Source organism: Salvelinus sp. IW2-2015, linkage group LG3 (assembly GCF_002910315.2).
Source record: "Salvelinus sp. IW2-2015 linkage group LG3, ASM291031v2, whole genome shotgun sequence".
Classification (NCBI taxonomy): domain Eukaryota; kingdom Metazoa; phylum Chordata; class Actinopteri; order Salmoniformes; family Salmonidae; genus Salvelinus; species Salvelinus sp. IW2-2015.
In genome coordinates this window covers 17,054,392-17,077,410 of record NC_036840.1, presented here as the reverse complement: position 1 = coordinate 17,077,410, position 23,019 = coordinate 17,054,392, and the positions used below count along the sequence as shown (strand labels likewise).

The window sequence follows — 23,019 nt, the reverse complement described above, 5'->3', positions numbered from 1 at the left end:
ATTTGCAAAACAATCTGTGATACAAATACAGAATAGACAAATAACAACAACATAAATGACATTTAATTTGTTAGATAACTATGTTCAATTGAAGTTGTATTTGTATTTTTCCGGCTTCTATTAGATTGCGTTATTGCACTGAGGTCAATAGGCTACAGTGTAAGGAGGATGTTATAGGAAATGTCAGTATATAAATTAAAATAAATCTGGGTGTTGAAAAGTGGATGCCTGGTACTTGGTGGGTTAAAAAAGTTTGTATCAACTATGTGACGATCCCCCTATATTTAAGCAATAAGGCCCGAGGGGGTGTGGTATATGGCCAAAATACCACGGCTAAGGGCTGTTCTTATGCGCAACGTAATCAAATCAAATCAACGTTTAATTGTCACGTGCGCCGAATACAACAGGTGTAGACCTTACAGTGAAATGCTTACTTACAGGCGCTAACCAACAGTGCAAAAAAAGGTATTAGGAGTGCCTGGATACAGCCCTTAGACGTGGTATATTGGCCATATACCACAAACCCCTGAGGTGCCTTATTGCTATTATAAACTGGTTACCATGTAATTAGAACAGTAAACATAAATGTTTTGTCATACCCATGGTATACGGTCTGATATACCACGGCTGTTGAAACACCCAGTTTATGACAGCCTTTAAATGTATTTGTGTAACTTGATAATGTATTACAACCAAATGACCCTTAATACATTTAACAAAGATAAAAAAGAAGAATCAGCTGCATGTTAACTGAAGACACAGCACCACCGTAATACAAAATGTTACAAAGGTTTTAAATTAAATGACAGACATTTTTTTTTTATCACACCATTAAATTAGAGCAAATTATTTGTGAACAGCAATTGAGTCAAAAATAACTCAATTCAAATCAAGCCTCAAAATATGGATAACAAGAAAGTATTTATACAAGTTTGAAAACAAAATTGACTTGTAAATCACAAATGTTTGTGATTTTTCTAAGCCAAGGTAGTGGTACTTTTCATGAAGGATCAAATTTATTAACATTTGTCCTGTTTGTCCTGTTATTAAACTGTTATTAAGCTGCATTGTGATGCTGCACACATCAACCAACGTATAATTTGCACTTGTCAAATGAGCACATATTAAACTGCTTATTTAAAATCCACATACAACAAACTACATTCAATACAAAGAGAGAAATAGAGAAAGAACAATATCATCTTATTTATGCAGCTTGTCATGGACAAACAACATTTTAGCCAAGCCCATCAATACTGTCTTGTCTCATGAATACTTTTCTTATGACATACATAACTTGAAATAAGAAACATTTAATGCCAAGGTAAGGCCTGCAAAATTGGATTTGAACTAGCATTGTAAATAAACAACGGGTATCAGGACCTTCAAAAGCTACCCCCTTTTAATAAGGAATGACTGTTTTAAGAAAATACTAAAATAAATAATGTACCACTTAAAATAGTCAGATAAATAAAAGGTATATGCACAAAAATGATTTAAACTGTTACATTAAAAACATTTTTTTTAAACTCTGTTGTCTTATAGTTGTCATGGATAGTGAATACTCTCTACAGCTTTTTCAAACAATTAAAGTTGATAGCACCAGAATAAGACCATGATCTATTATTCACTAGCATACTATTTACTTTGTGACATCGATATCCCTGTATGGTTGGGGTGGAGTGGGCAAACTTATCACAACAACAATATATTCGATATAGGTCCGGTTTTCACAGACACAGATTAAGCCTAGTTCTGGACTCAAAAGTATGCTCAATAGAGATTCTCCATTGAAAGCTCTTTTTAGTCCAGGACTAGGCTTAATCTGTGTCTGGGAAACCGTCCCATATTGTAGTAATTAATTTATAATATTACATTAACTGTTCCAAGTAACATTAAGCATCAAAAATCATTGTGCATAAATAAGGGCATTGTTAGGATTATGGCATCCTTAAAATGATTAAATAAAGAAATACACTTTTTTGTAGAAATTGCTATGGAATGTGATGTAAATGGCAATATATCTGATTCTGGGTTACACATTCAACTGAAATTAACTGTTTTACCATTTCCATTTTGTTTGAGAAATGAAATTAAAAAAAGGTTACATGTTGCTGTAGTCATGATCCAGTTGAGGCAAATTGCCACTTGACATTTGGATAAAACAACAATTATCTAGCAAAAAATGATGGATTTTACCAAAAGGCATTTTCACCTATACTGAATTACCAGGTCAAAATGTACAAAAAGCTTATTGTTGCAGATATATTACTGCATTTAAATGTAAAGATACAATAAACTTGCAGTGAAGCACATAACTCACATTATATATTTTCCACTTAAATGGCCAGCAATGAACAAGTGTTAGATATCTCAGTGTTTACACATACTGTATGCTTCTTCAAATGAGTGTAAAATCTGATGCTGTGTAATCATAAAAATTACTTCAATTTTTGCGACAAACAAATTCCCTTTGTATTACACAGAAGCTGATGTTCATTTGAAGCCATAATGTACATGCCATATTAACACCCAGTAATATCAACATTCAATATATATTAACAGTGCGCAACACCCCTAATAAAAAAATAATTAAAAAAACAGTGCGCAACGTAGGTGTTTATACTTTAACAATTTACAAGAGGTTACCATTCCGCAATAAAGACCATTGCAATTACTCAAAGCAGGATAAAAAGTTGCACTTTTCTGATAAAGGAATGAATAACAAAATATTGAGGCACCAAAGGCTGTTATACACAATTATTACAAGTAAATACAAGAGTAAAACTTCAAATAAAAAGGCAGAATTCCATTGACCCTCTTTACCTTGTAGTGTTGTGACAGTAACATTGTTACAGGCAGACACTCTCCTTGATCGGCATGGAGACCAGTGATTGGCAGGAGAGATGATTGAAGGCTCCTTGCCGAGGCCCACTGTCTCCTCTACTTGGAGGGATCCCAAACAGGTCCGTTGAATCCGAAGTCCTTGTCAGCCTAGCCCATTTCCGATTGGCTGTTCACAGTGCAGTGAGCTCACACACTCTCCTCGAAGTCCAATAACAAGTGGTTGCTGGCAGCAGGGAACGCGCCCTGGGACCCACGCGAGTGCATCGGTGAAGACCTGCATCTATTGACTCATTGGAGATCTCACCATAATAAAGAAAATCAACCCAAATTGAATTCCTGGGGAATTCTTTTTAAGCCAGCAGCCAAGGCGTGACTCCCTTTGGAACATTAAAAGAAAAAGGAGCAAATAAAACCACAAATCTAAAGCTCTGGGTTTTCTTTTTTAAGTAGGTAAGATTGACTGACAGACAGTTAGTGTTTTGCTGAAGCCATAAAATTCAACCACACAACAATGAAATATGTACTGTACATCAATACATATAGCCTAAATATAGTATGGAACAGTCTTTATGCTTCTTTGGGAGTGGGGAGGGTGTTTTGTTGGAATTTAGTCTTTTAAGCTGGTAGTATGGCATGAATGGATGGTGAGCTTTAGAGCTCAAGCTTTTAAGAGCCAGTCCAAATCCCTACAAGGCCTCCTTTTCCTCATCCTCTGCTCTCACAACCTCATTTTCAGCCTTCTTACTCCCCTTTTATCAAATTTTGCCATGACATTCCAATCTGTGCCCAAGCACTCTGGTCATGCAAGGTCTGGGACTAAACTCCTTTGTGTGTGTGCAAGTTCTGCTGCTGGCCAAGGATCTGGAATCCACGATGCTGATGTGAGAGTGACACGTTCCACACAGTGAGGTTAGTAGAAGCAGCTAGGAATGATGGACCTTGGCTCTTTTTCACTGTACACATACAGTACAGTATATTTATTTATTTTATATTTTCCATTATAAAAACTATAAATACCCAAAAATAAGCATTATTTACAAACTCCATGCTTTTCAGTTTAGATTGATCACTGCAAGAAAAACAACAGAAAGAAAGATATAGTGAGATGAGGTAAGAGAGAGACATGGAGTGACACTTTTTTGCCCTGAAAAATGTAGATATTTCACACACCACTCACATATTTATGTGAACCGACGAATATAAAAAAAAACATGCTTATGGCCAAGGCTGAGTAAAGCTCAAATCCACACCCACAGATGTTAACTCTTTCTCTCTCTCTCTGTGTGTGTGTGTGTGTGTGTGTGTGTGTGTGTGTGTGTGTGTGTGTGTGTGTGTGTGTGTGTGTGTGTGTGTGTGTGTGNTGTGTGTGTGTGTGTGTGTGTGTGTGTGTGTGTGTGTGTGTGTGTGTGTGTGTGTGTGTACTGGGATTTAACAGGGATTACATTACCGAGATAATGCTTACCTTCTGCCAACAACCAGGCATTGGTAGTCCGTCTGGGCCCTAGTAAGGGGAGCGAAAAGGGAAATAAATGACTAGTCAGTGACAGAATATTGTGACAGAAACAGACTTTCTTTTGCCCAAAACCGATATTCACAACTGTTTGTTTGATGTTGTACCTCTAAGTCTGTGATTATGTGGTACAAGGTCTTTGAAGGAGTGTACCTCATATCTCCAGCACAAGTCCCAAGTATAAAAATAGTGTTGTTATTTAAAAACTGGGATTCCCAAATATATGATGATGTCTGTGATGGAATGTTTCATATGCAGTAGTTTTTAAGTCCTATATTGTGCTGCAATAGGTATAATATATATAACCCAGTGATGTAAGATCTTTGGTTGACAGACACAGGGCTTTCACTGGAGAGATGAAGCACACTACTTTACAGACATTAAAGGGATAGTTTGGGATTTTGGCAATTAACCCGTTTATCTACTTCCCGAAAGTCAGATGAACTCGTGGATATACATTTTAATGTCTCTGCGTGCAGTTTAAAGGAAGCTGCTAACTAGCGTTAACGCAATTGTTAACTAGTGTTAGCACAATGACTGGAATGACTGGAGCTAGCATACTAGCTGTTCCTGTAGACTTCCAGTCATTGCGCTACCACTAGTTAGCATTTCTTGCGAAACTAGCTCTAACTTCCTTCATACTGAAATCAGAGACATAAAAATGGTATCCATGAGTTCACCTGACTCTAGGAAAGAATATAAAGAGCTTCATTGCCAAAATCTTGAACTATCCCTTTAACAGACATTATACTATTGAAGATTAGAGGTTCAACTTCAAACCAGAGTGTACTATTGTACTATTCCAGAGCATAGTACATGAATCAATCTATTTATTAAAAAATCTGGTGATACATTTATCATAGCACTTATGTTTTATTTAATTGTAATTTAGTTATTGCATGTTTAATTGACTTGTCTTCAATCAAATTCTAATGGGAAAATGTAATGCCATGCTCAGGTTTGATCATGTTTTTAAACATTTCAATGAATTCTCACTCATGCAGGTTATATAAAGTAAAATGAATCTCATCATGTAATGATATGGTCCTCCTTTAGGTTTATATTTAGTTATTTATTCAAAATGTATCCAAAGTTATGAATAATCAATATACCATTGTACAGGGTCTATAGTCCTAAACAAATGTGAAACTGTAAGCATATAGCAAACATATCAACACTGTTGAAGTGTAATTTGTTCAGTGATGAGAAAAATATATAAGTGTTCTTATCTTGTGTGATTTCTGAGATGTCGTTAATGAATGGTATGTAATGCATGGAACTGATGATTGCTTTTGTGCCAAGGGTCCTTTATGAGTTAATATATCAACATATATCAACACATGACATACATTTAATCTAGCTTGATATACTAACTCATAAAGGACCCTTGGCACAAAAGCAATCATCAGTTCCATGCATTACATACCATTCATTAACGACATCTCAGAAATCACACAAGATAAGAACACTTATCTGGCATTGGAAATGTCTAGGGGAATAACTGATTTCACATCTTCCCTCCTTTGTCATGGTGTGCCCAATTGGTACAAATACGGAAGGGGGAGAGGGGGTTAAAGATAGGAGAGGTAAGGTCCATACTGCCATTGCACGGAAACTCGTCAGTAAAGATGAAAACTGATGGAACTAAGACTTTAGCTTGCCATGGTTAGAGTCCGTTTTGGAACTGGGTATGTTAAAGAAATGTGGAAGCGATCCATTTAAGGAAGGGTATTGTTTCTAGGAAAGAGTCCCTGTACACTTATTGAAAAAGTAGTTGGGAGGGGGATCCAGTTAGAAGGATACATCTCAAGGGAGAATACAAGAGATCCACTGCTTTACATTTACGTACAGTGGCATTCCATTGCAGATTTACAGTAGGTCTGTATCTGGTATGTATCTAAGAAGAGCTGCTTGCAGTTAGATGGTCAGGAAGGAGTGTGTTTTTGTTGTGGTAGCCTTTATGGCACTAAAAGAGACAATACATGTCTGAAAACCTGGAGGAGATTTAGAATGTGAGCTGGTGGTCATTTGTAGTGGGAGTTGGTGGATGAGTGGGTGGGTGAGTCCAATCATGCTAAAGCCATGCATTGGAGAGGTAGAAGAAAAGAGGAATACTGTACCAATTGGCACGGGGCATCCAGCCCATCCAGACCAGGCTGCCCTGGCTCTCCCTTTTCACCCTTAAAGCCCCGGAACCCCTGTTCGTAAAGATGACCGGGGAGTGTTACTTGGAAAGATGAGGACAGAACACCCCATGCATCCCCCAGCTAAGGGGATAAGATTGATGGGAAAGAAGGAGCCACCTTGTGACCTACAGACACCTAGATCCAGCCCATCATCCAATAATTGAGTCAATGGAATATCTGGTCCTTTGCCCAGGTCTTAGCACTGGCCAATAGGACCATGATATTAAGCTTTTTCAGGAATTTTTCACAGCAGCTAGGTGCAAAGTTAGCTAGGGGGGCTCCTCCTTTTTGGGGGTCCACTGTCTTACATCGCTCATAGCTTGGAACATACCAATGGGCAGGGTGCATCTAATCCAGGGGCACCCTGTTCTCCTTTCTCCCCCTTAGGCCCTTTTTTGCCCTTCTTTCCCTTCTCCCCCTGTGGATACAATGGTTTGGTCAGGTCAATAATTTTTTACGCTCATAGAAGACGGGTGAATATTCTGAGTCCAATGGGAATGAACATTTGTGGTGCTTTGTTTTTTTTTGCATTTGATACACAATTTGAAAATCTCATATAGCTAATCACATTAGAAGATGAAACTGAACCTTTACTATAATGTCGCTGTGCATAACTCACTGTTTGCAGAATTTCACAAAACACATTGTTGGCTAAACTGCCTCTCATATGAACTGTTTTTTCCTGGGTATTAGGATTTAGCAAGGCCAATTTAAACATCATACAGATGTAGGATCTTAATCTGATCACTGTTGCAGAAAAACCTTCCTGCAATTCAGGAAATTGAAAACTATTTAAACTTTGATATTTAAAAAGGCTTCTGAAGTTTGTAATTTCCACTTTGAAATTTCAGACTTGATTTTCCCTTACAAAAAATGTATAAACCCCTACAAAAATGGCCATTAATTATAATCCCCATAATAATTCACATTTCCTGTTGCAGCAGGATTATTTCCCTGCTGTGTATCATAAAATCCTACATCTCCATAAAGGAGAGATCTCCGTGAAGGTTATACTTTCGGTTGTACGTTATTCTACGGTACTGTTTCCCCTGGTATTTATATGTTAATAATTTGTACTTCCTGGTATTCATTTTTAAAAATTCTACACATCTACCTGGTTCCACACAACTACCTGGTTACAAAAGGGATTTGAAAAATCCCAAAGAAACCTAAATTACAAAAATATACATGTATTCCTTCCAAATAGATTAATCCACACAAGGACCACAGTTGCACAATGGTTCATAATGGTCAGAATCATCAACTCAAAACATTAGCATGACACTGCAAATTAAGGGGAAGATATTAAAAGTGAAGCTATTGCTTATAGAGTACGGGAAGACATACTGTAGTCAATTCTAAATAGGAGAAGTACTAGGGACAGGAAGTGGGAAGTCCAGAACATTCCTTGGAATAGGAAGAGCGGGAATGAGCAGAGGAGAGAGCTGGTCACTTGGGACTTAAAAGGGCACAAGGGAAGAGAAAGAGTAGCAGGGAAAACACCTCCAGGGGCACAGAAGACACCCCATTCCCCCAACAAGAAACAGCAAAACTGTATCCCTTTTCACAGTCCACTGAAAAAGTGCAAAATCAGATTTGAGGTCTGTTTAATTTCCAGTGAGTCTATTTAGAAAGTTAATTGAAATTCAATTTATTTCTCTGAATATTTGACCATTATTTTCAGTAAGAATTTTTTATTTTCAATTCATATAGTGAATGAAAGTTTCCTGAATTGATTTACAATAGACAATTTCTCAACCATGAATCATGGAAATACCCATGTTGCCAGAGTTAGTGTGGCCTTGGTAAACACAGACTTAGACTAGATTAAACCATAAGATAAGGTTTCATAATGCATTAGGTCTGAAGAAATGTTGAAAACAAAATCAGAATGATATTTTTTATAATACCATAGAGGAAGCTTAGTGAACATGGAAAATGCAAATTTAGTTATTCATATTTGCCAAAGAATGTGTGGCAGCATTATAGTGAAAAAATACAGGATGCATTGTTTGTAGTGTGTAGGCCAGAGATGAGCAACTCCACTCCTTGGGACCTGATTGATGTGACACCAATCAGGACTGAAGTTGCCAATCCCTGGTGTAGGCAAAAAAAGGGATACAGTTTCATTGGGAAGAATTGACACTCATCATAACAATAAAGCAGTATACTGACTCAATGTTACAGGCCATTTAAAAGGGCCAGGTCAACAACAGGCCAAAGAACACAACATGGGATGTTAGAAGGGTTATGCTCATGTTTGGAAACTGCAGAAAACCAATAGAAAGATGAGTTACACCTGCCTTTTGTCAATGGACAACCTTTCATTTCACGTTTAGTTTAATTTAGTTCAGCTTCTTATAAAGTGAACGTACAGTGCCTTCGGAAAGTATTCAGAACACTTAACTTTTTCCACATTTTGTTAAAATCCTTAGCAATCTACACACCCCATAATGTCAAAGCAAAAACAGGTTTTTATACATTTTTGCAAATGTATTAATAAAAAATAACAGAAATAACTTATTTACATAAGTATTCAGACCCTTTGCTATGAGACTCGAAATTGAGCTGAGAGTAAATATAATTGATTGGACATGATTTGGAAAGGCACACACCTGTCTATATAAGGTCCCACAGTTGACAGTTGTCGTAGCGTTGACTATCATTAAATGTGAAGGCTCTATATTATCAAATCAATTCTCTATGTGTAATTGAATTATGCGATTAAACTAATCATGTAACTTTAATTAACTAGGAAGTCGGGGCACCATGTAAAACTTTGTTTGTAGAGTTTAAATTTCCCGAATATAACTCTTCAGGTATTTTCATATCTTATCGATTACAGTCACACTACARATTTATTTACAAACTAACTTAATCAATCACAGAATTACATAAACAAACACACAATYGGTCATACATTGGTTACTGACATGATATAAAAGTCCCTAGTGGGCTAAGCAGATATGATGGCTTGGTAGAGAAAGGAAAGGGGTGGGGACAGTTCAAGAGCGGGAAACTCAGTGGATTCACTACATACATACAGTTGAATACTTCATCGTAAATATGGACATTTAGCACCCTAACAACCGCTCATTTGGAATTTAGATATGCAATTGACATATTTACGAGTGTACGTCTTGGTTGTCCCACTGCGATCGCCGGTCCTTCTGCTGGATAGTCAGTCGACAGAAATCCTCTGGTTTGTCCACCAAAGATCAAAGTCCGTTGTAGTTGTTGTATATGGATACTTCAGAGTACCATTCGGAAATGTTCTTAGATCAGATGTGTTTACCAGACTAAAGTATTTAAACAGCTGCAACCTAAATAATTAGTCTTTAGTTTGTAGATTTCTTTACCATTTCAGTGTGGGAATGACCTCCACATTCTCTGGTCTTGTCCTTTGGTAGAGTTGTAGTTTGAAACACTTCACATACCAGCTTCACCCGGCATGTTTTGGTCTCTAGAGTGATAGCCATTCCAACGTGGGGACCTCGTCCCTCTGCGGGAGAGAGAGAAGGCACTGTAGAGCAGACCCACTGCAACCTGATCCTTCAGATCCTCACAGGAGAGTTATGACACAGTGCTAGTCAGAGCAAAAACCAAGCCATGAGGTCGAATGAATTTTCCATAGAGCTCCAAGACAGGATTGTGTCGAGGCACAGATCTAGGGAAGGGTACCAAAACATTTCTGCAGCATTTAAGGTCCCCAAGAACAGTGACCTCCATAATTCTTAAATGGAAGAAGTTTGGAGGCACCAAGACTTCCAAGAGCTGGCCGTACGGCCAAACTGAGCAATCGGGAGAGAAGGGCCTTGGTTAGGTAGGTGACCAACAACGCGATGGTCACTCTGACAGCGCTCCAGAGTTCCTCTTTGGAGATGGGAGAACCTTCCAGAAGGACAACCATCTCTGCAGCACACCAGCAATCAGGTCTTTATGGTAGAGTAGCCAGACAGAAGCCACTCCTCAGTAAAAGGCAAATGACAGACTGCTTGGAGTTTGCCGAAAGGCACCTAAAGACTCTCAGAACATGATGAACAAGATTATCTGGTCTGATGAAACCAAGATTGAACTCTTTGGCCTGAATGTCAAGGGACACTTCTAGGGAACACCTGGCACCATCCCTACGGTGAAGCATGGTGGTGTCATGGTTCCACCTGTCACCAGAGAGTGGCAGAGACCGTCCTAGAGACATTAACGACACTCAGGTGTGTCCTATTTACTCAGGCTGATTTCCCTGTGAAAAGAGGTGTGTTTTCTTTTGTCCTTTGCAGAAGCTTGAATTGTTTACCGTATGCATTAATTTCCTGAGTGAGTTTTCGAGACTTAGTGTTTATTGTTTTTCAAAGGTATTGTTATCCTGTGGCTACCGTTTCTCAGTAAAGTATTACGTTTATCCTTATTAACCACTGATTCCTCGTCTGGTCTCTTCTCTGCACCTAGGTCCAACCTCACCACGTCACAGCAAGCTTCTGTCAAGACATATACCCAGCAGAGATCAACCAGATCCAGAATGCTATACCCCAACAAGGAGCACTGCTGGGTCAGCAGCGAGACCTTCTGGGCACTTACTGATTCCCTCCAACCATGGCCCATCCCTAACCCAGGAGGAGCCAATGCCCAAGTCTCAATGCCCAGTGCTACAGGCATCACTGTAGTTCCTTCAGGGAACCTGCAACGGGAACCCAAGATCGCAGGCCCAGAGTGGTATGACGGCCACCCGGGAGGATGCAAGGGGGTCCTCACTCAGGGATCTCTGTTATTTGTGCTACAGTCCTCCTCTTTCCACACTGATCGGCCATGATCGCCTACATCATCTCTTTACTCTTGGGCAAGGCCCTGGCATGGGCAACGGAGGTGTGGGAACTGCAGCCACTATCCTGCAGCTCCATATTAGCCTTCACTGCCGAGCTGCGATGAGTCTACAACCACCCAGTCAGCGGACGAGAAGCGGCAAGCTGACTGTTCAACCTCCGCCAAGGGGCCAGACCAGTGGTTGACTTTTCCATTGAGTTCCGCACCCTTGCCGCCGAGAGTGGGTGGAATACTGAGGCACTGGTCACCGCTTTCCACCAGGGTCTGTCTAACTCCAAGGATGAACTGGTTGCTCGAGAACTGGGAGAAGACCTCGAGTCCCTGATAATGCTGGCCATCAGGGTTGACAACCGCATCCGAGAACATGTTTGACAGTGCCTTTTTGACACCACCCCCGTATCCCGGTTTTCAGAGCACCCCAAACCCCCGAGCACAGCATTGAGGAGCCCAGGCAGCTGGGACACACACATCTGAGCCCACAGTAACGTGACAGGCTGTTAGGAATTTTATGAATAATGGCTAAACAATGTCTACATTTAGATAAAACTAAAATTAATTGAACTCTACCCTGTATTATTATATCTGATTAATAATGTTAATTCATAAGGAAGGGATTATGTAGCATGAACAAGGAGTAATTAAAACATAATAAACACCATTCCAACTTAGTTGGAGAGGTATGTGATGTGGGTATGAAGTAAGCAAAAAGGATCGTTAAACTATGGTTGAACCGACTCAACTTAGCCCTGGGATGTTTAGATAAGGCAGCGAGTGACTCCCTAGGTCTTCCATTATCTTGAGCTGTCTGCTAAAGTGGTAATAAATTATGGTGAAACTTCAGGAGTTAATCTAGTTATATTGTGTGTCATGTGTGTGTGCGCTGGTGAGTTGGAATTAACTTTTGAACCTGTTTTGTCTTGGTCGAGAGGAGGAGCTTCATTCTGTGACCAATGACGTCATATTTTGTATATAAACTGTTGTTCGTGGTTCAATGGGAGCGCGCTCAGAGAATAAATACTATTATCTAATTTTAATAAGACTGGTCCCTGTCTATTTTATGCTAATAAGAATCTTACAAATTCTTAGAAACAGACAGAGTGATTTTAATTAATGAGCACATAAAGAAATTATGAAATTCCCCTAACACAGGCCCATGCGCGACAGCTGCTGCCTCTACTGCGGAGGTATCGGCCATTCTCCATTCTACATGCCCAGAGTTGACAGGAAACGCCGGGGCTCGTCAGGACAAGGGGAGACCCTGACGAGCTGTGCAGGAACACCCCAGCTACCCAGTCACCGGCTGACATTACCTGCAACCCTCCATTGGGACAACCATCAGCATCACATTCAAGCCTTCGTGGACTCCACGGATAATTTCATTGACCAAGACTTTGCCAGAGAATTACAAATCCCCTGCGTGAAATGTCCCATCCCTCTGCAGATTCAAGCCCTCGATGGATGCCCCATCGGCTCCGGCCAGGTGGAAAATCAGACCAAGCCCATTCTACTGCAGGTTGGGGTAAACCACTCACTTAGTTTTCTTTTGATCACTGCTCCCGAGAACCACCTTATCCTAGGGTACCACTGGACTTCGACCTCTGGAAGGGCTCCAGTAAGAGGGAATCCGCCACCCTCTATCCTCATCATCCGTACGACTGTGCCATAGAACTCCTACCCGGCCCCACCCCTCCCCAAGGCCGCCTGTACTCCCTATCGACCCCCGAAGCAGCATTCATGGACAATTACATCCGGGAGTCGCAGGCAGGTTTCATTCGCTCCTCTACATCCCCAGCTGGTGCAGGCTTCTTCTTCATGGGAAAGAAGGATGAAGGTCTGTGTCCCTGCATCGATTACAGAAGGCTGAACAGGATTACGATTAAGGATCGTTACCCCCTACTCCTTGGAGTTGGCCCATGGGGCTCAATTCTTCACCAAACTGGACCTCCGCAACACTTACAATCTGGTGAGAATCAGGGAGGGAAATAAATGGAAGACACCCTGACAGCCTTTACACCCTGAGTGGCCTCTATGAGTGTTTAGTCATGCCCTTCGGATCATCAAACTCACCGGCAGTCTTCCAAGCATTGGTCAATGACACGCTTAGGGATATGTTGAACCGTTCCATCTTTGTTTACCTCAACGACATCCTGATCTTCTTCAAGACCATTACGAAACACATCCTGCACGGCCGCCAAGTCCTGAAACACCTCCTGCAAAGTCAACTATACATCAAGATAGAGAAGGTTGAGTTCCATGTATCCCACGTTTCTTTCCTGGGCCACATTATCTCTACCGCCGGCATCCGAATGGACCCTGTAAAGGTGAGGGCCGTCACCGACTGGCCCCTTCCTGCCTCACTCGAACAAGTCCAGCGGTTCTTCGGGTTTGCCAATCTTTACAGCCGTTTTATACGCAACTTTGGTGCGGTGGCAGCACCATTCACAGCCATAACCCGCAAGTCCCAGAACTGTTTTTGCTGAACACCTGAGGCTGACAGGGCATTCGGGGGACTGAAGGGACATTTCACCACCAGACCCATCCTCGTCCATCTTGATCGTAACTGTCCCTTTGTGGTAGAGGTGGACGCCTCGGGCACCGGAGCAAGGGCGGTCCTTTCACAGCAGCCGGCCCTGGTCCCACCTGTCCATAGATTTTACCACACGGTTACCCCCATCCCAAGGGCTTACCATTATCCTGGTGGTCATCGATCGGTTTTCCAAGGCAGCCCATTTCATCGCCTTACCCAAGTTGCCCTCAACGAAGGAGACCGCTGATCTCATGATTACCCATGTCTTTCAACTACACAGACTTCCCCTGGACTTTATCTCCGTTCATGGGCCCCAGTTCGTCACATGGTAATGGAAAGCCTTCTGCTCCCTGTTGGGGGCGTCAGTCTCCCCTTGGGGTTCATGGGATCCATAGTCGAATGGGCAAACAGAGAGGGCCAACCAGGACTGGAGAAGTTCCTCCGCTGTTTCATCTCAGCCCAGGCCAGCAACTGGAGCAAGTTCCTAGTCTGGGCAGAGTATGCTCACAACACACTGCCAAACTCGTTCATTGGACTGTCGACCGTTCGAGTGTCAGTTCGGATTTGCCCCCCCCCCCCCCCCCCCTTCCTGAACAAGAGGTCAAAGCGGGGGCACCGCTGTTCTGCCTGACACCATCACCAGGCAAACCGCCACCGAAGGCCTCTTCGGCTCCTCCGACCGGGTCAACAGGTGTGGCTGTCCACCTGTGATCTTCCCTGAAAGATGGACTCGCGGGAAGCTCGCTCCACGCTACATAGGATCATTCAGGATCCTGAGTCGCATCAACCCGGTCACCTATCATCTCCAGCTTTCCAGGTCTATAAGGGTCTGTCCATCCTTCCATGTCTCCCGTCTCAAGCTGGTAAGGACCAGTCCCTTTTCTCCCCCCAAACCTGACCTTCCGCCCCCTCGACTTGTTGATGATCGCCCGGCCAACACTGTCTGGCATCTGTTGAAGGCTCGTCGGGTCCGAGGTACCCTGCAGTACCTTGTGGACTGGGAGGGCTACGGCCCCGAGGATGCGGGCGAGGGTGCCTGCCCGGGACATCCTGGATACGGGACTTGTTCGGGACTTCAACCAACTATGTGGTGGTCACCCTGGCTCTGCGGATGGAGCCGCTCCTAGAAGGGTGGGGGGGGGGGGGCTACCGTCATGGTTCCACTTAACACCGGAGAGCGCAGAGACATCCTAGAAACATTAACGACACTCAGGTGTGTCCTATTTACTCATTATGATTTCCCTTTTGTTGTCTGATCTCTTCTCTGCACCTGGGTCCAACCTCACCACATCACAGGTGGGGGCAGCATCATGCTGTGGGGATATTTTTCAGCGGCAGGGACTGGGTGACAGGATCGAGGCAAAGATGAACGGAGCAAAGCACAGAGAGATCCTTGATGAAAACCTGCTCCAGAGCGCTCAGGACCTCATGCTGGGGCGAAGTTCACCTTCCAACAGGACAACGACCCTAAGCACACAGCCAAGAAAATGCAGGAGTTGCTTCAGGACAAGGCTCTGAATGTCCTTGAGTGGCCCAGCCAGAGCCCGGACTTGAACCCGATCTAACATCTCTGGAGAGACCTGAAAATAGCTGTGCAGCAACGCTCCCCATCTAACCTGACAGAGCATGAGAGGATCTGCAGAGTACTGGGTACTGGGTAAAGGGTCTGAATACTTATGTAAATTATATTTATGTTTTTTTATTTGTAATAAATTAGCAAAAATGTGTCATGGGTATTGGGTATTGTGTATAAATTGATGAGGAAACTAAAAACTATTTAATCAATTTTAGAATAAGGCTGTAACCTAACAAAATGTAGAGAAATTAAATGGATCTGAAAACTTTCCGAAGGCACTGTAAGTATATATATTACAATATATTTCAATCACAGTTTTCGGAGGCATCAAAATGTGATTTAATTCAAATGGTTTTGATAAATGAGATGACAAATTATTCAATGGTGGATAACAAAAGTTGATGTGAGAGAATTGATAATGGAATTAAGAGTTAATTGGACTTTCATCTAATTTAACATATGTACAGTAGGTATGACCCTCATAATGACTCATACAAATGCTCATACAAATTTCTACAGCACATTATTACTATGAAAGTATCCTGAGACCTATAATTTGTCATCAATAACCCAATGAATTTCACTCGAGCTATGTCAAATATCATATGTCCACTCCACTCAGTTAAAGTTACATAACATTTTCAATATGTATTCACTGTTGAATCCACTTTGTAGTTACAAGGCTTAGTTCCTTTCCCTCATTGTCCATTGACACCAGTTCTTCTAACATTATGGGGGTGATATTCATTCCCTAAGGTAGCATATCTAGGTCTACCTTTTCTCCTCTTTCCCCCAGGTCGCCTGTCTCTCCCCTTAAGCCTGGCAACCCCATGCAAAATACAACTCTAGTTCAATACTGGTGTCCTGGGTAGTGTATCTGATAAGACCTGATCTAGGAACAGTATAGATAGAACATCCAAGGAGGTTCAGTTCCCTCTATGACAATGTTACACTCCCTAGAAAAGCAAGAGGATGAACAGAGGAGGAAATAGAGAGGGGGACAGTAAAAGAGATACAGAGAGAACAAAAGGGGATACAGAGAGAGCATTATGGGGAAAATGTGTGTACTTTTGACAGCCTTACACATCCAGTATATTTGCAGAATGTACTTTGATACAGTGCATACTTGCGTACTTTCATGGTGAAATGAAATTACTCTCATCTTGAAGAAGAAATGAATAAAAAACAGTTTGCGATATAGGAATTACAGATATCACAATCTGACAGAACTGCCTCACTCACATCAAGGCCAGGTGTTCCAGCCGCTCCCTAAAAGTAAACACAGAATAAAGTAAGAGTCTTTTCAGATACATGAAACTATAATTGAATTGTATTGAAACAATACCAAATTGTATTGTATTGAAACAATGTCAAATTCTATTTCAAGTTAGTTCTTGTAAATGCCAAATTCTGTCACCAAATGAAAAATTCTTAAGTTAGTTATGTACTTGAGAGACTGATATTAAGATTGTGTTTGTTATTTGGACTGTATTGGCGTGTTGGCTGGGGTTTTTGATTTTATCAGAGCACACTTACATGAAGTCCATAAGGCCCCCTTGGCCCGGGTTCACCTGCAGCTCCTCTCTCACCCTGACACAAGCACAAATAGGCATCACATTTTAATAACACACATCTACCAAAAGGCTATCAAAGTTATTGTGGTAGCTAACTCTGCAAATATCATATATCACACACTTACTATGTCCCCCTTTGGCCCGGCTGGACCGGAGGGACCCCCAGGCCCGTCCATACCCTGTAGAGAGGTGGAGACAAGGGTAAGAAATACCCTCAGGTAAGACCACACTTTGTCAGGCTACATTCCCATATAATGTACCATAATGTTGATAATTTTTTTATTTATTTCACCTTTATTATTTATTATGGTCCACCCGAAATGTGAGCTCCAATTTCACATTCCAAATAATGAACATAGGGCATTGTATTTTGCAGCTTGACAAAATGCAATATTATATTGGATGATTCAAGTTGATAACACAGAGCAACTGCTTGTTCTCATGCACTGGACACGAACAACAAATAATGTATGAGTGAGTGTTAATGCTGTGATAATGGCACACTCATCGACAGACAATCAAGAACCTTGAAATGCCTGCTGTCATTATACACTGAGTATACAAAACATTACGAACACCTGCTCTTTCCATGACATAGACTGACCAGGTGAATCCAGGTGAAAGCTATGATCTCTTATTGATGTAACTTGTTAAATCCACTTGAAATCAGTGTAGATGAAATAGAGGACACAGGTTAAAGAATCATTTTAAGCTTTGAGACAATTGAGACGTGGATTGTGTATGTGTACCATTTAGAGGGTGAATGGGCAAGACAAAATATTTAAGTGCTTTTGAATGGGGGTATGGTAGTAGGTGCCAGGCGCACTGGTTTGTGTCAACAATTGCAACACTGCTGAGGTTTTTCACGCTCAACAGTTTTCCGTGTGTATCAAGAATGGTCCACCACCCAAAGAACATCCAGCCAACCTGACACAACTGTGGAAAGCATTGGAGTCAACATGGGCTAGCATCCCTGTTGAAAATTTTCAACACTTTGTAGAGTCCATGCCCCAATGAATTGAGGCTGTTCTGAGGGCAAAACTCAATATTAGGAAGGTATTCCTAATGTTTGGTATACTCAGTGCAGTTATCGCTCTTGTTCCTGCAACTGGGGGCTTTGAACTTTTAAGATTGAAAGCCATTCTGAATATTGGTGTTGGCTTTAAAAGAGGGCAATTCCATTTTCAATATTGAATTAAAGCAGTATACATAACCTTTTCTTGTCTATAAAGATAGCGGAACAGAATATCCATTCAGTGGATGGAGGCTTTCAAAAATAGGTTCCAGGATACATGTGGAGGGATTAGGGAGGTGAAGCTGGGTCACATGAAACTCACCCTAATTCCTGGCTTGCCGTCCAAGCCGGAGGCTCCCTGTGCCGTTATGGAGGTATGAGTGACATGAACAAGGCGGGATTAGTACAAGAGATGAACACAGTGAAACGGACACATTGTTGAACGTCGTTATTGAGACATTGGGGAAATACAACAAAACGTCACAGGGAGGTTGAAATGTTGTCGGCACAAGCAGGCGAATGAGAGAGAGAAAGACGAACACAGGAGGAGACAGACAGACAAACTGACACAGACACAAAAGAGACATATAAATATATGCTGTGCAGGAAGGCATACAAAGAGCAGGAAGTAGATCAGGAGCTGAAAGCAGATGAGAAGGTTTTGGGGTGGAAAATGGAGGACAAGGTTGGGGTGGTGAGATTACTTCACAGGATGGAGGACTGTGTTGTACTTACGGGGAGGCCCAGGGGTCCTCTGTCCCCCTTGTACCCTGACCCCCCGCGCACTCCCTTCAGACCATGATTCCCAGCCTCCCCCTAAATGCAAGAAGAGTGGCAAAGCTTAGGAGCAGGGGATGGGAAATACATTGATGGACAGAAATCAGTAGACACATACAGAGCATTCAGAAAGTATTCAGACCCCTTGACCGTTTCAACATTTTGTTAGGTTACAGCCTTATTCTAAAATTGTTTAAATAGTTTTTTCCCCCCTCATTGATCTACACACAATACCCCATAATGACAAAGCAAAACCAGAATTTTTGAAATTTTTGCAAATGCATAACAAAAATAAAACGGAAACATGACATTTACATAAGTATTCAGACCCTTTAGTCAGTACTTTGTTGAAGCAGCGATTACATCCTCGAGTCTTCGTGGGTATGGGGCTACAAGCTTGGCACACCTGTATTTGGGGAGTTTCTCCCATTCTTCTCTGCAGATCCTCTCAAGCCCTGTCAGGATGGATGGGGAGCGTTGCTGCACAGCTATTTTCAGGTCTCTAAAAGAGATGTTCAATCGGGTTCAAGTCCGGGCTCTGGCTGGGCCACTCAAGCCACTCCTGCATTTTCTTGGCTGTGTGCTTAGGGTCGTTGTCCTGTTGGAGGGTGAACCTTCGCACCAGTCTAAGGTCCTGCGTGCTCTGGAGCAGGTTTTCATCAAGGATCTGCCTGTACTTTGCTCTGTTCATCTTTCCCACGATCATGACTAGTTTCCCATTCCCTGCCGCTGAAAAACATCCCCACACAATCTTGTTTCTCATTGTCTGAGAGTCTTTAGGTGCCTTTTGGCAAGGTTCTCCCATCTCCACAGAGGAACTCTGGAGCTCTGTCAGATTTAGGTGCCTTTTGGCAAACTCCAAGCGGGCTGTCATGTGCCTTTTAATGAGGAGTGGCTTCTGTCTGGCCTCTCCACCATAACGGTCTGATTGGAGATGGTTGTCCTTCTGGAAGGTTCTCCCATCTCCACAGAAGAACTGGAGCTCTGTCAGAGTGACTATTGTGTTCTTGGTCACCTCCCTGATCAAGGCCCTTCTCCCCCGATTGTTCATTTTGGCCGGGCGGCCAGCTCTAGGAAGAGTCTTGGTGGCTCCAAACTTCTTCCATTTAAGAATGAWGGAGGCCACTGTGTTCTTGGGGACTTTCAATGGTGCAGAAATGTTTTGGTACCCTTCCCCAGATCTGTGCCTCGACACAATCCTCTCTTGGAGCTCTACGGACAATTCCTTCGACCTCATAGCTTGGTTTTTGCTTTGACATGCACTGTCAACTGTTGGACCTTATATAGACAGGTGTATATCTTTCCAAATCATGTCCAATCAATTGAATTTACCACAAGTGGACCTCAATCAAATTTTAAAAACATCTCTAGGATGAACAATGGAAACAGAATGCACCTGAGCTCAATTTCGAATCTCATAGCAAGGGGTCTGAATACTTATGTAAATAAAATTCTAAAAACCTGTTTTCGCTTTCTCATTATGAGCTATTGTGTGAAGATTGATGAGGAACATAATTAATTTAATACATTTTAGAATAAGGCTGTAACATAACATTTGGAAAAAGTCAAGGGGTCTGAATACTTTCCGAATGCACTGTAATAACTGCAGAGCTCTCCACACCTTGCTGCTCTGGTGCCTCTAGGGCAGTTGGATTTGTTAATGGAGGACCACATTGTTGAGGAATGTGTTTCCTTCTTAAATTGATTGTAGCATGTTATGCTTTTATTACGTTGTATGTTTAACTGTTGTAAATTGTATAAATTGTTTTCATGCAGGGCTCCCTAGAAAGAGTCCTTGGTCTCAATGGGGCTCCCTGATAAAATAAAGGTTAAAAAATAATTTAAAAAATTCAACTAATGTTCCAAATATAATTTTCTCCAGACAAATTTTTGGGTAGAATTACAAAAAACTGATTGGAGTGGAAAGATTTGGGCTAGGGCCCAAATATGCAAAACATGCCTAATTCCTGCCCACCCCCCTCAAACCAGTGGCTGATCTTATACAACTGAATTATTGAAATCAATATGGTGGAAACTTTGTATTCACCCAACAAACAGCCCAAATTTCTGGGCAGAACATTGGAATTTGCAGCATGGTATACTGTACATATCAGTACCTAACAAGGAAAGGTATAATAAGGTATTAATAAGGATCGGTGTCCCTTCCACGGGACGGTTGAGCTAACGTAGGCTAATGTGATTAGCATGAGGTTGTAAGTAACAAGAACATTTCCCAGGACATAGACATATCTGATATTGGCAGAAAACTTAAATTCTTGTTAATCTAACTGCACTGTCCAATTTACAGTAGCTATCACAGTGAAATAATACCATGCTATTGTTTGAGGAGAGTGCACAATTTTGAACATGAAAAGTTATTAATAAACAAATTAGGCACATTTGATACAACATTTTGAACATAAATACAATGGTTCATTGGATCAGTCTAAAAGTTTGCACATGCACTGATGCCATCTAGTGGCCAAAATCTAAATTGCACCTGGGCTGGAATAATACATTATGGCCTTTCTCTTGCATTTCAAAGATGATGGTACAAAAACTACTTTTAACATTTGAATGTGGGGCATGCATGCATTATTAATAAAAGCAAAAGCAAGCTGTCTTTTCAATTGTCTTGTTTGGATTTACCTTTGGTCCAGGGAATCCATGGGGTCCCTGAAAAATAAAATTAATCAAAACGTGTTTTCTTGATTCTATCAGTTAATCTGATTATGTTTTTACAAAGCTGCAACATGGAATAAATGTAATTTCTTACTAAATTGCAGTTTCAGGAATATTCATTAGGAGCAAGCTATAAGCATTCACTTTAGAAGGAGGTACGGTTATGAAACTCAACACATGGATCCATGATACACTTTTAATGTACCTCTGTTGTTTTATCTAAGTAGGTTTATGTAGGCTAACATTGTGGAATAACACTGGGAAGATACTAGACGTACTGTATATTGCTGAGTGAACATGCAGATAATAGGAAAAGGGGATTTCCATAAGGAAAAGTGGATTGCTGACTCATTTAGTATTTCAGGTGTAAAAAGCCCTTAACACTCCAGATTTGACCATAAATAAAACCTACTTGGCTTTTGACAGTGTTCATCTGGTTGCTTTCCCATACAGTTTAAAGAGGAGCTGAACCCAAAAAACAACTTCTCTGATTGAAAACGGCCGATGTGGCATCAATATTAGTCAGAAACATCTATTCTAGTGCCAACAGGATACATTTGTTATAAAGTCAGTATTTTTCAAAACTTTGATTTGCCAGTGTCCTTGTACATTTGAGGATAGGGTTTGGATTTCAGTCATGTCCACAATTATGCCCACTTGCCCACTAACATGGAACAGCTGACAACACCCATATGAATGATCAGAGTATGCAATACGGGTGAACGGAAAAACAGCTGTGCGCTAACCAATCGTAGCAACAGAATCAACCTACAGTCTGGCCATTTCTTTACAGATAGCAGAACTACATTAGCACGCAGCACCTCTGACTTCTTTACACGAGACAACAATGCATACAAGACATTGTCGCCAATGTAATGTTGAAAGAACGGGACCTGTTCTTTATAAACAGCTTGTGTTTTTCCAACTCAAACATCCTCACATTCATGAGATAATGTTAGCATCAAACAGATTTTATTTCTTTAGCCAAAGTCATAGTACGATGGCTGTTTTGGGATATATCGCAACTACGGTGAGTGAAGAGGAACAAACAATGATAACTTCCAGAATACGATAAGGCAAACGATATAGCAAACACCCATATCAAACCACGCCCTCAAGACGAAATTCGCATTCATGAATTTTTTTTCTTAATGAGGAGAAGTGTTTTTTATTCCAGAACTAGGCTTAGACAGTTAGTTTGACAATCAGAACGAATTACTTTTTTGTCAACTGCCTATGATAAAAAAAAACATGCAATCATTAAAGTCAACTACTTGACTTGTGTCTGTGTCCCAGGGTGAGAAGTACTAAGATTTCTCTGCATCATTTGGGAGATAAAAACATTATCATTGTCACGAATCCCACCGAAGGCGGTTCCTCTTCCTGTTCGGTCGGCGCTCGGCGGTCGTCGTCACCGGTCTACTAGCTGCCACCGATCCCCTTTTCCCTTTTCAGTTGGTTTGTTCTTATTGGTTTCATCTGTTTCTAGTTTGGCTTTGATTAGGGC

The 23,019-nt window shown here is 41.4% G+C and overlaps 1 protein-coding gene across 1 annotated transcript in view; it reads right to left on the bottom strand.

Annotated features, from left to right (window-relative positions):
- Nucleotides 1-1,366: 1,366 nt before the first annotated feature.
- LOC111951675 (collagen alpha-1(XXV) chain) overlaps nucleotides 1,367-23,019 on the bottom strand; it is a 140,151-nt gene continuing 118,498 nt past the window's right edge. The window contains exons 23-31 of the mRNA XM_023969897.2: nucleotides 21,480-21,506; nucleotides 18,789-18,869; nucleotides 18,376-18,411; nucleotides 17,164-17,217; nucleotides 17,001-17,054; nucleotides 16,707-16,733; nucleotides 6,875-6,961; nucleotides 4,310-4,348; nucleotides 1,367-3,916 (exon numbers count right to left, since the gene is read on the bottom strand). Of these exons, the coding sequence (XP_023825665.2) occupies nucleotides 3,914-3,916; nucleotides 4,310-4,348; nucleotides 6,875-6,961; nucleotides 16,707-16,733; nucleotides 17,001-17,054; nucleotides 17,164-17,217; nucleotides 18,376-18,411; nucleotides 18,789-18,869; nucleotides 21,480-21,506 (408 nt within the window). The 3' untranslated portion in view covers nucleotides 1,367-3,913. The remainder of the gene's footprint in view (nucleotides 3,917-4,309; nucleotides 4,349-6,874; nucleotides 6,962-16,706; nucleotides 16,734-17,000; nucleotides 17,055-17,163; nucleotides 17,218-18,375; nucleotides 18,412-18,788; nucleotides 18,870-21,479; nucleotides 21,507-23,019) is intronic.